General features: G+C 32.4%; 5 protein-coding genes and 1 non-coding gene across 6 annotated transcripts; 3 read left to right on the top strand and 3 right to left on the bottom strand.

The window, feature by feature from the left end:
• Positions 1-1,489: 1,489 nt before the first annotated feature.
• PHYBLDRAFT_161737 (hypothetical protein) lies at positions 1,490-4,221 on the top strand (the record flags this gene model as incomplete). Its single annotated transcript, XM_018434453.1, has 5 exons — positions 1,490-1,613; positions 1,701-2,065; positions 2,143-2,604; positions 3,175-3,727; positions 3,935-4,221. The coding sequence occupies 5 exons, from the start codon at positions 1,490-1,492 to the stop codon at positions 4,219-4,221; spliced, it is 1,791 nt and encodes a 596-aa protein (XP_018299143.1).
• Positions 4,222-4,801: 580 nt separating this feature from the next.
• PHYBLDRAFT_t5 lies at positions 4,802-4,874 on the bottom strand. The gene has a single exon. It is a non-coding gene; the product is annotated as a tRNA-Arg (tRNA).
• Positions 4,875-7,604: 2,730 nt separating this feature from the next.
• PHYBLDRAFT_105329 (hypothetical protein) lies at positions 7,605-8,288 on the top strand (the record flags this gene model as incomplete). The annotated part of the gene is made up of 1 exon (XM_018427898.1): positions 7,605-8,288. A coding segment is annotated over one exon (684 nt), but the record flags the coding sequence as incomplete, so codon positions are not given.
• A 498-nt stretch (positions 8,289-8,786) lies between these two features.
• Positions 8,787-9,927, bottom strand: PHYBLDRAFT_184550 (hypothetical protein; the record flags this gene model as incomplete). Its single annotated transcript, XM_018438951.1, has 4 exons — positions 8,787-8,956; positions 9,151-9,335; positions 9,480-9,586; positions 9,864-9,927. The coding sequence occupies 4 exons, from the start codon at positions 9,925-9,927 to the stop codon at positions 8,866-8,868; spliced, it is 447 nt and encodes a 148-aa protein (XP_018299141.1). The 3' UTR covers positions 8,787-8,865.
• Positions 9,928-10,091: 164 nt separating this feature from the next.
• Positions 10,092-11,345, bottom strand: PHYBLDRAFT_138647 (hypothetical protein; the record flags this gene model as incomplete). The annotated part of the gene is made up of 5 exons (XM_018430042.1): positions 10,092-10,244; positions 10,312-10,539; positions 10,613-10,918; positions 10,990-11,208; positions 11,262-11,345. The coding sequence occupies 5 exons, from the start codon at positions 11,343-11,345 to the stop codon at positions 10,092-10,094; spliced, it is 990 nt and encodes a 329-aa protein (XP_018299140.1).
• Positions 11,346-16,923: 5,578 nt separating this feature from the next.
• Positions 16,924-17,540, top strand: PHYBLDRAFT_138645 (hypothetical protein; the record flags this gene model as incomplete). Its single annotated transcript, XM_018430041.1, has 3 exons — positions 16,924-16,965; positions 17,014-17,163; positions 17,226-17,540. The coding sequence occupies 3 exons, from the start codon at positions 16,924-16,926 to the stop codon at positions 17,538-17,540; spliced, it is 507 nt and encodes a 168-aa protein (XP_018299139.1).
• Positions 17,541-17,649: the final 109 nt, after the last annotated feature.

Raw genomic sequence — 17,649 nt, 5'->3', positions numbered from 1 at the left:
TGCGAACTCAAAGCAAACTAAAGTCACCAGCTTCAGATCTTTTTAAAATTTATTCTTTTTCAAATAAAATAAAAACAATTTTCTATAAGAAATATATTTTTCTTTATTTAAAAATAGAAAAAAAAAGTTAGCAGTCAAGTACAGTCAAAGCTTGATTTTGTAATATGTTTGTAAATAGTAACTTGCAAATAACAATAAATGGTAATGACAGATAGAAATAATAAAATCTATAATAAAAACTTTTATAACAAAACAAATTAGGATTATATTTATATTTTTTAAGTAAATAATCTTTACTAAACAATTAATAAATGAAACTTAATCAAAATATAGTACATATAGCTTTATTTTATTTCCGAAAAAAAAAATTAAAAAAATTAAGCTAGATGACAACTTGATAACCCAGTGTTTGGCATGCAAACTTAACACACTTGACATTAATATCAATTACAAAATTATGAAAAGCTAAAATTAAAACAATTTAAATCAAGATGTAACTATATTGCTCTCGTCTGATTGGCTAATTTTTTTTCTTTAAGGATTCAAGGACAAAAAATTTTGTGAAAGTGAAATTAAAGAGAATTATGAAAGTTAAGCCCTATTTTTCGAGTTGGGTCTTCAGAGCCTTGAAAAAATCGAAGTGTGAAATTAAAGGGGTGTGAAATTATTGAGGGACCACTGTAATGTCTGACAAAAGCTAATTTTGTTGTTTTCGATCTGGGTTGTTCTTCCAATGCTATAACACAGCCAAAATTGGTCAAACCCATTGGGAATTGTAAGTGAAGATAAAAGAATAAAAAGAGGATAGAAAGATAGATGAATTTTATTGAATTAAATAACACTCTATTTTATATTTATTCTAAACCTACTCAGTCATTATAAATATCTGTTTCAGTTTCTACTCTACTTTTGTTAAGCTATGTGCTTTCTAATTCTTTTGTGAGCAAAAGGATGTCAGAGTTGACATTGGTGAACAAAATTGGTAGTTATAAGCAACTAGTAAGAGTTTACTTTTTAGAATAAAAGATCTTGACTTTGCCAATTGGTCTTTTATATATGTTTTAGATGTTTAAGATGGTAAATATACTTGTAGAAGATATTACGAGACAATAAGCATCTAAGACATATTATTGTAGCTATTCTTTTAGCTAGAAATCAAATAGCATTTTGTATAAATAGTCAAGAAATATATTTAATAAAAAGCATCTTGGATTCTATTAAAAAACTATTTATAAACTTGACAATTCCCAGTGGTATTGATTCTGCGACTTAGTTACAAGTGCCAGAAAAGAAATACCAGATCGAGACTTGACAAGAAAATCAATTTAGCCATATCTCCTTATTTTATCTTATGGAGAGTTTGAATTAGTATTTAATTTAGTCATGTGGCTTTCTAACTTTAATGACAGACAGTGGCTTTTGCATCCCACACATGGCATTTTTTTTAACAAATAATCATTTCCCTCTTTCTTAAAAACAAACTTCAATTATGTCTAACAGCAATATAAACAACACTATTTATGATATTTCCACCATTCAACAAGTCTTGATCAACTCGCCTTTGGAAGGAATCAAGATGCTTCCTTTGAATTTGGCAATATTAGTAAAAGCTAGTGAATGGGAAAAGTGTCTGGAGTGAATCAATGTCTTATGCTCAACAAAATGGAATAAAAAGCATATATATTCTAGAAAAGGTTTAGTTTTTGGAGAAACTAAAAAATACCACCGTGCTGGCCAATATATAACAAACCACCAATTACGTCTTGCCCAGAAAGATACGAAGGCATGCTCTTGTACAGCTGCCTTAAAAATCATACAGCATCTCGACAACCCCAATGTTGTTACATTTTGCCAAACAAGGGCACATATAAACCATGTTTCTGGTGACTGGGACGAAGTCAGAACTCTTCCTTTGCCTTCTGAAGCCATAAAAATTATTGAAGATCAGTTGAAAAGTGGCAGCAGCTGTAAAAGTACAAGAATTTCAGCTCTTAGACAGATTGATAGTTGGGGAGTTGGCGTTAGAAAGCCTAATTATGAAGAAATTTACAACAGAATGAGAAAGGTTTGTCAATGAATATAACATAGCTTTCGTATTAAATTAATATTTATATATTAAATAAATACTTGTATATAAAATAGATGACTACTTTGTTATATATGTTTGCTTCTGATGAAAATGCATATATTTCCATCTGGTTAAATGTAAAGCTAGCAGAACAAAACTATTGCATTTTTGAAATCAATCTTTCTGTTTATAATGATGGTAAAAAACAATTTGCCTTTGGATTTCAATCACTAACGCAAGTTTCAATCATGAGAATCTTGCAATCTTTTTGTCTCAATGCCACTCATTCCATTTCGTCTAGAAGCAACAAAGTATTATATACTTTGGTCACTCGCCATTCTCAAACAGGAAAGGGATTCCCTGTTGCATACATGGTGACAAACAACCAGACAGCCATGCCCATCAAACTTTGGCTTGACCACCTTCGCATCAAGAGCAGTTTCGTACCAATGAATATCACCATTGACTGTAGCATTATGGAGGTTAATGCAATCAAAGAAGCATTACCTCATGCTACAATTCACTACTGTGATGTGGTGATCCAGACACTTGGATGTTGGATTTATCACATATAAGAACATATTCATATTGGGATAGCATAGTAGCTATCATCTTGTCAGTATAAAATATATATAAACGATTAAGTAATCAGCCCAATAATTATTACAGTTAGTACTGTAGATGATATCTTAAAGATTGTTAAGATAATTATATCATACTGCCGGGTAAACTGTGTCAGATCGATATGGAGCTAATTTAGTAGGAAGTCCTAAAGCTCTAGTATAAAAGAGAAAAGAATAGCTAAGAGCTAAAGAAGTACGATTTATGACTTGATGTCATAATTCTAACACCAACACTAGTTAAGCAGTAAATACACTCTAATAACCAAATATAGTAAAGGAAGAAAGCCTTAAGAAACTAAGACGTAATGACAAGAGCAGATTGTGTTTTCTTATAAAAAGGGACACTTTTTATTTATGAAAAAAGACAACTTATATACAGTCTCAAAGTATTTCTATACGTCTCTATTATCAAATATTTTAATTTTTCTATTGTTTCGTACCTGAAATACCACATGTGATTTTCATGTTCTTTGCGCTTGGCAGCACAACCTTGACAGCAAGATTAAACTTAATGCCTCTTATACATCAGAACAACTTGGGAATTATAAGACTGCACTGAAGAACTACCTGAGACACATTCTCATCGAGTCCAATGAAGACGTGTTCCTAAGAGCAATTGAAGATTTTAAACTGATGGTTCAGGATCAATCTCAGTTTTTGAAATATTTTGAGAAGAAATGGACCGAGAACAAAGGATTGTTGCGAAGATGGGGGCGCCCGTACGTTAGTCAACAACATCAGAGATATGTGACAAACAACTATGTAGAATCATGGCACAATCAACTCAAGACAATCTACTTTGGTTGTACATGCATCAGAAGATTGGATCGACTGATTTTTATCTTGACAAATGATGTGGAGTTCTATTTTGAACAAGAGGTTGAGCATATTCACTTCAACAATGGTAAGATAGGTCCCATTGATAATGAGTTAGCAAGAAATTCTTTTGTTGCTTCAAAAATCCAAAATGACATGCTCCCTTCCATAATTCTCAACCCTTTGGGTGAGACTGGTAACAGCATGGATGATTATAATGGTGAGTGGCAAATACGATCTTTTGTAACAGAAGATAAGTGATATACTGTCAATATATCAAATGACTTGATACAAAGCTGCACCTGCCCGAACTTTCTGACCCACCAGATCCCATGCAAGTATTCACATTTGTTGAAGCATTACTGTGGGGCAAAATTCAGCTTCATCGAGCAATGGGAGATAGCAGGAGTGGTATTGAACTGACAAGATGCTGTAAATGCAAATGAGAACGAAGTTGAGGAAGAAGTAGAGGAGGAATTAGAGAGTGGAGGTACTGCTGAAGATAGAGGTGTATATGTCTTTGACAAAATTGCAGCTTATTCTGCAACAATGCATCACGGCTTTGAAGATCTTCAAACTTTGAAGACAATTTCTAGCTTAGATCAAACAAAGGCAGATCTTATAAAAAGAGCACTCGCAGATACTGTGAGGTTGATGGATGAATATAGAAGTGAGAACCCTTCATATTTTAGAAACATGAATACTCAGAGATAATAATAAAAATAATAAATATATATCATTAAAAGATCTTAAAAGTACAAGAAAAAATATTTCTGATTGATATAAACAAATACAATTCTAATTGAATTTACCAGAAGTAAAACCTGTCACTACCTCAACGGATTTTCAAAATTCAAACTCTCCGTAGGATAAAATAAGGAGATATCTTTAGCCATCATTCTGTCGTTCCCGATCTGGGTTAGTCTTCCTTTTACTATAACAAAGTCAAAAGGTCAAACCCACTGGGGATCAAGGAGTATACGTAAAATCAAAGAGAGGATAAAAGATACTTTTTATTGATATGAATTGAATTGTCTTATATAGTTTTCTAAACTAATACTGCGCATTATCTGCAGTAGTTATTATTTATATTTAATTAAAGAAATAGTCATTATACTGCGGTTAATGCTCAGGAAGATATTACTGCGCATAAAGAAGTACTGCGGTTAACTATCTTCAGATTTTACGGATTCATCAAAATAATGTCCGACAATTCTCAAAAGAGAATTCTGTGTAATCGTCATCCTGATTGGTTGACAAGAATTCGGGCATGACAATTTAGCAAAAATAAATGTGAGACTACCAGGGGTCGAACCTGGAATCTCCTGATTCGTAGTCAGACGCCTTGTCCATTGGGCCATAGTCCCATTTACATTTAAACACGTAATGTAGTAATGTTGTCAGCCATAGTTTAAAAACCAAATTTTTGAACTTTTAGTCTGTCCACACCAAAAGTCTGAACTTGGTAAAAAGTGCAAAAAAAGGGTAAAACAAGTCCATCTTGAACTTAGCCAATCAGCTTTAATTATGACTGTCCACATCTTTTTTAAAAAAAGTTCAAAATTAGTTCAAAATACATATTAGGTAATGCTATGCTCATAATGCCATTACTGTCAGTAAGCATAGTCAATACTTCATATTCAAATACATCAACATAAAGAAGTCTGTTTTGTTGTGGATAAAGACGAATTTGTTTATATTATCCAATTACAACTCTTCAGAATCTCTCCCTGCTTGAATCTGTATCTGCATATCGTTAAAGCATACATATGCAAACGATATCCCCTGTCTCTAAAAGTTCTCTCAATCAGTACAAGAACTCAACAATTCTCATCAATAAAAATCATTCTTCTTGAGCTCAAACCTCTTGTGAAGTTTTATAAAATAAAATCAACAGTAAAAAGATTGAGATGTATATAAGAATACTTTGAGACTGTATATAGGTTGTCTTTATTAAAGAATAAAAAGTTGTTCTTTTTATATCAAAACATGATCTGCTTTGTCAGTTATATCTTATTTTCTTAAGTCTGAGTTCATTTAGATATTAGAGAGCTAGTACTCCTATGTTTATAATTTAATCTAATTGCAGTGTCCTCATATTAACTCAGTGCTTACTGAGCTGTCATAATTACAGTACTTACTGTAATTAATTATTGGTCTTATTGATTTACCATAAGTAAAATAAATAAATTATTCATTTGTTCTTATAATGATAGCTGTTTTACTATAATAATAGAAATATGTTTTTAGATGTAATAAATCCAACAACCAAGTGTCTGGATCACCACACCTTTCTCCATGTCATAATCTAATTATCTACACCACTTTTTTTACAAACCCATTTATTACAGATATAACATTTTAGTCAAAATAGCCTGTCAGTATATATTGCTCTTATAAAGTTATAAATAATAATCAATACTTATCTACCTTCATTTTAACTCCATCCTTTTCGTCTTTTTTTATAAAAAAATTATCTTCTTGTATTGCCTGTACCTTACATTAAACTATTGTAATAAAAGTATGTTCACCACCTACTGCAAAAAAATGCCTAATTCCCATACATAATGGGATATAAAATTTGGTGGACAGAAAACCCAAATTTGTAGTGCAGGATTTTTTTTTTGTAAAATAAGCATTGCAATTTTTTTAAAACAATTCTATTGGTCATAGAACATTGAGTAGCATAAAAAAATACAATAATAAACTTAAATTGAATGAAATAAACTGTACCTGAATATATATTTATCTTCTTTGCTGTTTAAAAAATAATATTATTTTAATAATTATTAAGCAATGGCACCAACCCATAAATCAAACAAAACAAAAGAATGCAAATGTTCTGTTTGCAAGACAAGATTTGGAGGATCAGATACAGTGTCTGTACAGACATTTAATTTTCATAAAAGAAGAGACGATGCTGAAATGAACATCTTTCATAATAGATGTAGGGAATTTTTTTTTATGTTTTAATTATATTTATATTTATATTTTCGATTTAATAATATATGTAATGTAGTGATTATTAAGGAATCAGTCGAAACTACTGTAAGCTATGTTTCTGAAGTTATCAATAATGATGAACAGAACTTGGTGGCCATAGACAATGATTATGATATGGATTATGACTTTGATGGTAAATATATATATTTTTATTTTTATTTTTATTTGCTCCAACTTCTTTTATGATTTCGGTAGAAATGGACACCAGTATAGAAGTAGACATGAAGACACAAGAGCCTATTCAAGTCTTACCTCTCTCAGAATCTGATGCTGTCTTTGGTTATGAAAATGAAGAGTTTAACTCTGATCTTGATTCTGACGGTTGCAAAGACGATTCCAGTGAGGATGACATGCTTGATAGTGAAGGTTTGCATACTTTCATAATGGATATTGGGTTCTGCTGTATCAAATAATAGAAATTAATTTTTTTAAAAAAAGACAACTTTTCTGAATTCAACTCAGAATTGAGTTTCATCCATCGTTTTATAGTACATGTTCTTGCACTCTTTGTATCCTTGTATGTTGGCAATGAAGGCGCCATTCTTCTCATTGCCATCATGAACAAAATACTTGAGCTTTTCAGAGATCCATTCCGTCTCTCAGTTAGCATCCCTGGTCTCAAAAGCATGGCAGGATTCAATACCTTTACAGACAGTATAAAGAAATACATTTCTTGTAGCAAATGTCACAGCATATATGAGAACGATGAATCAACATCCCGCTTCTGTATCTTTGATAAATTTGGAAATAACTCAATGTGTGGTAATAGTTTGTTCAAGTCGGGAAATCAGTCGTCCATTCCAAAAAGAACATATGTATATCACTCTGTTCAGAATTTAATCAAAGCTCTCTTTTCTTGGCCTGATTTTGAAACCCAAATTGACTTGTGAAACCATAGCCCAAAGGCTGAGAATACTATGTTCGATGTGTACGATGGCTTGATGTGGAAGGATTTGAAAGACACCAATGGAATTCCCTTTGTTCATGGAAACTGCTCACTGATGTTGACCTTAAACATTGACTGGTTCCAGCCATTCAATGGTGTGACATATTCATGTAGTGCAATTTATCTGGCTGTAAACAATCTTCCTTGAAGTGTAAGATTCAAGAAAGAAAATGTCATTCTCATTGGGTTAATGCCAGGTCTGAAAGAAACAAAAACATCTGAGATAAATTTGTATCTCAGACCGCTGGTTGACAAATTAGAAAAGTTATACAAGGGAGTCAGAGTCCAGACATATCAATGCCCAAATGGTACCACCATCTGCGCTGCTCTGTTTATGGTTGTCTGCGACATCCCTGCTGCCCAAAAAGTGTGTGGATTCATGTCCCATACCAGTACAAATGCATGTCACAAATGTAATTGCCAATTCTCCCAATTAGCTGGAACGAGCTCTGTCAATTATTCTGGATTTGATTTCTCAAAGTGGCTCCTTCGCACTAAGAATGATAATTGTAAGGATGCTGAGGTCTGGAAGAATGCAACCACTGAAGCTGAGAGACATCGTCTTGAAGTTGAAAATGGTGTTTGCTGGTCCGAACTGCATCGTCTCCAGTACTTTAACGTTGTCTGCTGCACAATCATTGATCCAATACACAATCACTTCTTAGGCACAGCCAAGAGAATGATGGTGAAATGGGTTGCAGATGGTCTGATTGACAATAAAAAACTCATTGCCATGCAGAAAATCGTTGAAAACATGACATTGCCACCTGATTACACCATGCTAAGATCAAAGATTTCAAAGGGATTTCCCTTTATGAAGACAGACGAGTAGAAATCGTGGTGTCTGGTATACTCTCCAGTGGTTCTACAAGGCGTACTACCAAAGCAAAAGTTTGAGAATTGGATGTTTTTTGTGAATGCCTGCCGTTTTCTTACCAAGCCAAATGTTTCCGAAGATGATGTACAATCAGCACACATAGCACTTGAGAAGCTTGGTAAAGGTTGTGAAAGGTTGTATAGCAAGGATCTGTTATCTCCGAACATGCATCTCCATCTTCATCTTCGCAACACAATCAAGGACTTTGGGCCTGTTTATGGGTACTGGCTCTTTAGTTTCGAGCGATATAACAGCATCCTAAAAAATATCAATACCAACAGAAGGAGCGGCTTTGAAATGACATACATGAAAACATTCATTAAAGATACCCGTAAAGGCGATTTTGTTTGCAATTTCTTGAAGACATCTGGTCTGTTGTAAATGAGTATTGACTACTGCTGTAATTGAGAATAAGTCTGAAGGAAATAATATAAGGCCTCAGCTATTCCAGTCAAAGGTGTCTACCGATTACTTTATTATTTAACACACAGGTTTAGCATGCGTGATAGTGATTATATTTCATATGATGATATCACCATAATATGGGATACATCAGTGGATTATTATAAGCATAATTATAACTCATAAACACATTTACTTTTGATGTTAATACTTCATTGGGACTACACACATTTATATAATTAATCATACATTAATTATCCCAAGATCACGTTGCTCTGATTAAGGCTCAGATAGGATCGATTACCTGACCCCAGTCATATAATTTTCCCAATCCAAAACAATATAAATAGCAGTAGTAGTTCAGTGTAGGAACCTGGTCAAACTTTGATACAAAATCTTTCTCAATAAACAAAACCTACACAAGTTCTCACGAATCTTCGTTCCTAATTTCAAATCTTCAATTCTTCCTCTTAAAAACTTCTTCAACTTCAACCACCACAACATGGTCCATTCAATTTCTCTGGCATCTTCGATAAATTGGTAACTGGTTATAGTCCTGCTGATTCTACAACTAGCACCATCTTGTACAATTGGTTCTCTCTACCAGACTTTCTTGATGCTGCCAAAAATCCGAACTTGTCAATTCGTGGTAATCAGCCTTTGCCGCTATCAGCGCTGCCCTTGCAAAAAAAAGCGTATGAGATGATGCCAAGACAGGAGTATGATTGTTTGGTAGGATATTACCAAGCTGTTTACAATGATCCCACCATCTTCAGTTGCAAAGACGTGATTCAAGATACAGCTTTCGTCAATGACTGGATTGAAACGCTCAAATCCGTCAACTTCCTTGGCTAGACATTCAAGGGAAGTAGAGGTACAAATGGAAGAGGATCATATATACAAGCAATGTTCATAAAAGGTCGAAATAGAGCAAAGTATGCATATGTCAGAGAGATTCAGTACCTATTTGTTCATTCATTTAGTCCACTTGTTTCTACTCTACATCACAGAACACCCCAAAGTAGCCAACATACATTTGCTTATGTAAAATAGTATAAGGCTTCCAAGGAGACAAGTAGAAAAATTGCAGGCATAGAAATATGGGATGTTGCGTTTTCTTTGCCTGACTTTCAAAGAATCTTGCCAGTGCACCGAATTCTCCTTCCTGTTGTAATTGTTGATCATACAACATTACAAAATATCAGCAAAAAACTTATTGTTCCTTTGCCTAGAAAACTTTACTTTTAAAATATATAATTATCCCTTCTTTTCTTTCTAATAATATTATTCAATTTTTTTAATATGACAGTGAAAAAAAAGAGAGCAAATTGTTTGTTTTTATTGGTTTTGAATTGCTCAGACAGGAAGGATCGCGGTCAGGTGACCAGGGACAGGAGTGACCGCAATGGTTTTTAGGTATCTGGGCATTCTTTGCTTTGATTGTAGTGTTGCAATCTTCTTGTCATTCTCTGCTGCCAAGAAATCAATGAACTGAATAAGCCTATTCAGCTATGTATAATTAGTTAGTTTATTTCTGTACAGTCATCTTTTTATAGAAATATATTATAATGTACACCTTTAAAAAAATTATCTCAGCACTTCTCCAACTAGGACGAGCAACCTGCAAAACCTGCACACGGATTATATGAGTGACGTCCTCATCTTCCAATTCACCATCAGACATCACACTCTTCTCAAGGAGATGCAAGTATGCCATCTCATCAGGGTTACCTGGCTTGTATCCTATCTCAGTATCAATTGCTAGCCAATTGTTAATGTATGTATCAACACAATGCAAGTGAATCTAGATATATTTTAAAATGATTAGAACAGAATGCAAAATATTTAATTTCTTTTTTGTTTGTTTGTAATTTTACCTCAATGCGATGGCTGTTGATACAATTATTGTACCTTTTGGAAGATGCTTGCTCGGGGGTTGTGTTGACAGCACAAAAACATGTCTTGTAATTGTTTTTTATTTTCTGCACTATCATATCCTCCCAGAACCCAGCTGTGCGAGGCTGGGCAATGATATACTGTCGGAGGTAATTAATCACCTCAACATTGTCAGGATGATCGATCCTCTCATCTGTGTTCCATCGCCTACAGCTTTCATTTTCAGCAACAAACTCAGGATCATCCAAATGGAAGTTTCTTGCCCACATTCTCCCATTGATGAGATTCTATATGATTATTATTATTATTATTTAGGTAGTGTGTTAAAGCATGAAGCCAGAAAAAATCATATCAGAACAATTGCACGCATTTCGCCTTTGGTATGTCTATTTGTAGACACATTGGCAGCAGTTACTCCCTGAGTTACAGAAGATGCAACAAGAGCTTGATGGGCAATGGCTTGGTTATGAGCATTGACCAGAAAACGAATTCCAGTGTTGGCTTCAACAGTACAATCGTACATCATGTTGATGGCTGCCATAACCTGCGTTAGGGACTCGACAGTCATTCCAGGAGCCTCTGCCCCACTTGGACCAGCTGCAAGTGGCGATACTCTTGGAGTAATCTCACGTTGCTCAATCCGGCCGGCAGCAACATGGCTAAGTGTTTCTCAGGCATTCTGTTTGCCTTTGCATCCTGATTTTCTAGTGGCATTGGAAGGCATGCTACAGATATTTACATATTTTTTAAAAAATAAATAAATATAAATAAATAAAGCATATATAGAAGAATATTATGAAATATTATTTTAATTATACAAACATACATGGTAAAGCACAGTAATAGTATGTGAGGTTTCTAATAAAATGTGAGGGAGGATATAATAATCTGGCAAATAGAAGTAGTATTTATATGTCCCAATACTTCTTGGGTGTACAGCAACAAAAGAAAAAATTATAGGGACACACGTTTTAAATTATAATAGACCTTAATAAATTCTGAGAACAGAATGAGCTTATTCACTACTCTTACAATTTGTTTTTTATTTTCTTTTTTTTTGTTCTCTCACTTTCTCTTATACTGTTTACTTTTGCTTCTTTTTCTACACTATGGTAATTACTTAATATTTTCTTTTTACTTTATTTTACATGATTATTAACACTAAAAAACTTCTATCGTCTTTATTATGTAGGGCTTCCTGCATGAGTTAACATAACATACTGGCTTACAAAAGTGAATAAGAAAGCAAACAACTTTTATTGCGCGATGCTAATCATCAGCTTATTAATCTTTAGATGCAAAACGATGATGATGACAACCATCAAAAGCTAATGATGGAAATAAACATGGTAAGCTTTAATAGAATATCTTCTAATCACTTATACAGTCTGAGAAAGAGATGTTTTGCACCCTGGTGCGCTATTTGCACCTTTGCTTTATAACCTATATTTTATATTTTTCAACGTCTTAAAAAACTAATTAACAAATCTACTATAATGCCAAACACACAAAAGAATAACTCTCATGGGCCCTATAATGTGCTTTAAGATTTGACAAAAGGAAAGATCCTTGGTCTTCAACTTGATGGAAATAATGTTGCCAGCATTTCAGCCAAGCTGAATGTACCCAAATCAATAGTTCAATATTTTTTAAAGAGATATAAAGAAAGAGGAACTGCCGATAACAGAAAGTATTCTGGAAGACCACAGATCCTCACACCTAGAGACAAAAGACGTATTGTCTTGAATCTCAAAAAAGACAGGTGGTCAATGTTAGATGATCTTGTTGATGATGCTAGTGCTGACACGGGAAAGAATGTCAGCAAGATTACCATGCGTAAAGCTTTGCACAGTATGGACTATTTTTGTCGTAAACCTGTGTCAAAGTCTTTTCTTACCATGACACACATTGCCAAATGCCGAGCTTGGTACAAAACCATGAAAGACTGGAATAAACAGTGGGAAACAGCTATCTGGAGTGATGAGTCGTCATTTGTGCTGTATAAAAAAAATCAAGCAGAAAACTCTGGCGCAAAACTGGTGAGAGATTTGATATGGATCACTTTGTCCCAAAGGTGCAAGGAAATGGTGGATCAGTTATGGTCTGGGGGTGTATCTGGTCAGGAGGACTTAGTCCACTTGTTTTCGTAGATGAAAACATGGATGGTCCAAGATATGTAGAAGTTCTTCAAAATCATTTTCTTCTATTCTCGCATGCTCTTACAGTACCTAGCAGCGGTAGCTACAAGTTCCAGGAAGATAATGTCAAGGCGCATAAATAAAAAGTTGCAGGAAAGTTCAAGAAAGAACATGATATTGATGTTTTGCAATGGCCACCCAACAGCCCTGACCTTAGCCCCATTGAGAATATATGGGGAATCATTGATCACAGAATCAGAGCAAGACGCCCCAGACCAAATTCTCTGAATGAGCTGAAGGCTGCTTTGTTGGAAGAGTGGAACAAAATATCAGCAAAAACTTGTAGAAGATGCTGCTTGAATATGCCAAATCGATTGGCCTTACTTAAGAAAAAGAAATTTAAGTGAATCCGCTATTAAAACTGTATCTTTTTTTTTACATTATTAATATATATGTCTTTCACTTTTATTGTTCCAAGTATTATATTTCAATACGTATTATACATCTTTAGAAAGGAATTTGAAGTTGTGATATCTTCTTTACCATTCATGGCGGATGTTAAAATGGGCAAAACATTTCTTTTCAGTACTGTATTAACATTATACTTTCTTCATTATCATTTTGAATTTATTAGATTTTCTCTATCTCTCTTTTGTACGCACGCATTAAAAGAATGCCAAAGAATCACTTTTTCTGATAAGCAAGACTTTATAATTATTATTCTCTCATACTAATCGTATTTTTTTTCCTTTCTATTAGAAATACTTGGAGTACACCAACAATTATATAAATGCTATCCGTAGCAATATTATCCTCTATTTCCAAAGAATAAATCTGATCTGTATACACATGTTTTGAAAATGACAAAATCGATTTTGGTCATCCCAAGATTCTGCCTCTTCCCTTAATATTCAAAAAGATATTGCAGTATTCCCATTTATTTATCCCAAAAGGTAAGAAATATTATTAATGACCAAAGTAGAATTGCAGTACCCAAAATCAAGAACCCAAAACTGAGAATGCAAAACAAAGACCCAATGTCAAATGTCTGGATGAAATGCCCAGACCAAATGCCAACTATCCAAGGCCCATTATTAGAGAACCTATTTTAAGATTTTTTTAATAAGATAAAATAAAAACCTATTTGTAAACTATTTCCCATAAACTATTTTTAAATAAAAGTACAAGAAGTATATTTTTTGATCAATCAAATAATGAAATTCAAATTGTAAATGGAGTACTCGTTCAATAAGATTGATACTTGCCAGAAGATAGTTGAGTTATCATCAGAAGATTGTTGAAATATACACCTTTTTGAATGAGTCCGACACAAGAATAAATAGGCAATACACAAAATAAATGTAACATTTTACTAGAAAAAAAAACTTGGAATTCAATTAAGGTTTTGGATATAATGAGATATAACAAAACTCTATGACTGCGCACAGACCCATTCTATCCATAGAATCTAGGTGTTTAATATTTAGTAGCTAGTTTTCCTATCATTCTGAGGTGTTGTATAATATTCAGAATATATTTCAAAAATCACACAGAATTTTACATCCTATCACGTATGGGAATCAGACATTTTTTTTTGCAGTATTATATATGTATGAGATTGGTTATCAATAATTTATATATATACCAGATTGGCAGTCATCAGCTTATATATTTATTAGATTGCCTGTCATCAGCTTATACATATATAAGATATGCTCTCAATAGTTTATATATATACCAGATTGGCTGTCATCAGCTTATATATATAAGATTGACTATAATTATATTATATATACAAGCTAATCAATCATAATTAACTTATATATATATAAGATTATCTATAATTGATTTACATATAGTGTGAATTGACTGTTGTTAACTTATATAATATTGCATAATCTTAGATATTTATATATAAATATATATTAAAAATATAAAAAATAAAGTTTATGTAACATATATCATTATTCATATTTGCGTAACATAAACAATATGATTGAATTGCTGAAAAAAATTGGTAACTTTTGGCTATACTTGTTATATAACGTGCATAATCATACATAATCTTACATAAATGATCTACGTAAACAATATAATTGAATTTGTGAGAAAAAATGATAAAGAATAGCTTTTTTCTGGAAAAATTTCCTATTTTGATTAGTCTGAAAATAATTAGTGTGAGAAGTCTTGGCATTTTTAGTGTGGGAAGATAGGTTATATAAATAGCAACTATGTAAAAGCTTGGCATAGAAAAAAATTTAATCTTAAACTATCAAAAAGCAGTTCCAACAATAATTAAATATATTTCTTCTAATGAAAGTTCAAATTCTTACTAAGTAATAATTTTTTAATTTTTTTTGCTATATAAAGAAAATTTAGTAGTATAGTATAAAAGTATTAAAATATGTCAAGAGCAAGTACAAAATTAATAAAAATTAATTTTCATATTTTTTTACTAGTTTTCTTATAAAAATCAAAATATTATTATATAGATCAAGAAAAAAATATATGTGTTGTATCCAATATAATCGTAGATTTAAATTAAAAGTACAGACACTCAATAAATATGTACATTGAGTTACCAACAACTAGTAACAATACTAAAAGATATACCTTCCCTTATATAAGGAAATTACATAAAGAACATACTAAGACAAATACTAAGACTCTAGTCAATAACACTAAAAACATAAGAACTAAATCATAGAAGATAATAGTAGAGAAACAGACATTATATGATATCATCATATCATCACCAAGCTAAATACAATGTCTATATAAACACACAATACTAATAGCAATAGAACAACATCTCTTTTCTGATTCTTTCACTTCTTCTAATAAAACAAAGTCTCACCATACTCTCGTCTGCACTTGCTTTATTTTATATCTTATTTTTATCTCATACATAACAATATGAACAAGTCAACTTATTAATATTTATTATAATTTTGATGTATTTATATATTATATATATATATATATAAAGATTATAAAAGAGTTGTGAATATATATAAAATTAAAAATTAAATATGATTAGAGTATGTAACTTATATTTAACGAGATGATCAGATATGACTTGGATATTGACAAGTGTGAATATATATAATGTAATAGATCTAATGGTATTGACTAATATCAGAGATAGATAAGATGTTATAGGCTAATATTAGTGATAAATCAAATGTTATTGGCTAATATTGATTATATATTATATTTTATTAACTTATATAAGTAGTAAATTGGATGTGATAAATATATATATAGTACAGATTGACTGTTATTCATCTACATATATATCTGATTCACTATCATCAGTCTATATATATATATCAGATATATTATTATCAGTCTGTATACATATCAGATCCACTATTATTGATCTATATATATATCAAAGCTATTGTTATTAGTCTATATATATCAGATCCATTATCACTGATCTATATATATATTAGATCAGCTATTATCACTACAAAAATTATATGATTTCATTGAGTAGAAAGTATTCAAATATTGAGTTTAAAGCCGCAGTTTCTGTGTGGTTTTAGGAATGTTACCTGTGAGATATCTAGTATACTTATACCAGATAAATAGAAGCTTAAAATCATAAAGTAAGTATTGTTTTACTGAGTAACAATAACCCTTCTTAGTCTGTCAATTATATTTGAATAGAAATAATGAGTGTATACTCCATACTCTTGATACATATAGTCATTATATTCCATTTTAGATCATCATTTAGACAAAAAAACAGCAATCTTAGGGGACGCGGGGGTTTTTGCCTATGGGGATGGGGGGTAACAGCATCGCACAATTTAAGATAACTGCTAGTCCAAGGTCTGGCTATAAAGTATCTTAAAGAACCCCCCATCCCCATCCTTTATAAGCACACCCCTGTCCCCATTGTTTATAAGCACATACTGGTTCATCATTATAGGCACACCCCCTGTCCCCATCTTTAGAGCATTCCAATTTCTCAGGAAAAATAGAAACACCCCCTTTTTAAAGTCATTGACATTTAGTTGTAAGAATAAAAAATAATCTTTGCAAATAACAGGATATAATGTCTTTTTTACATTATGTACATTGCCTACATTGCGTACATGAATCAATAAAAATACTTATATAAACACAGTATTCTTTTATTAAACATGAACAACAACTTTGCTACCCCCATTGAACAGATGTATTCAGTTAAAACAACTCTTTCATTCCCTGAAAATGGTTACCCTGATAAATAGAGTGTCCTTCAGGCTGTAAACAACTATGCCCTTTCTAATAATTTTACTATCAAGATTAAAAATAGAAAATTTCTCACACTTCATCTTGCTTGTGCAAAGGCTGGCACCTATTACAACAAGTGTAACATTAGTGAGGATAAAAGAAAGAAGGTGTCAAACTCTTCTCTCACTGGATGCCCATATATTTTAAGATTCTTTTATAAGAAGAATAGCAACAGATATCTTCCTTTGCCTGCCAATGGCGACAATTAACATTGCCACAGCTACCCTATTACCCCAAGTACTTGGCTTCTTCCCATCAAGTAAGAATGTCTCTCCTAACTCCCGCAGATGCCAATATTGCTAAGATAATATTGGAAAACCATGCAAAAGCTCATGATATTCAAAAAGCTATCAGTGATAAGGTTACTGATATGAGAAAAATCAGAATTAGCAACATCAACAATCTGAAGTATAGTGCTTCACGTGAAGATGATGAGTCAAACTATGCTGCTACGACACTAATTAAGAATATAGAAGCAAAGTGATTCACGGTTCTGTAAAAGTCCAATGAAACAAACAGACTGACACATATTTTTTTCACAAATGAAACAATGATCAAAAGAGCCCAATGATTTCCAAAAGTTTTGATTGTGA

This window comes from Phycomyces blakesleeanus (assembly GCF_001638985.1).
Source record: "Phycomyces blakesleeanus NRRL 1555(-) unplaced genomic scaffold PHYBLscaffold_1, whole genome shotgun sequence".
Taxonomy (NCBI): Eukaryota; Fungi; Mucoromycota; class Mucoromycetes; order Mucorales; family Phycomycetaceae; genus Phycomyces; species Phycomyces blakesleeanus.
This window is presented reverse-complemented; position numbering and strand designations above follow the sequence as displayed.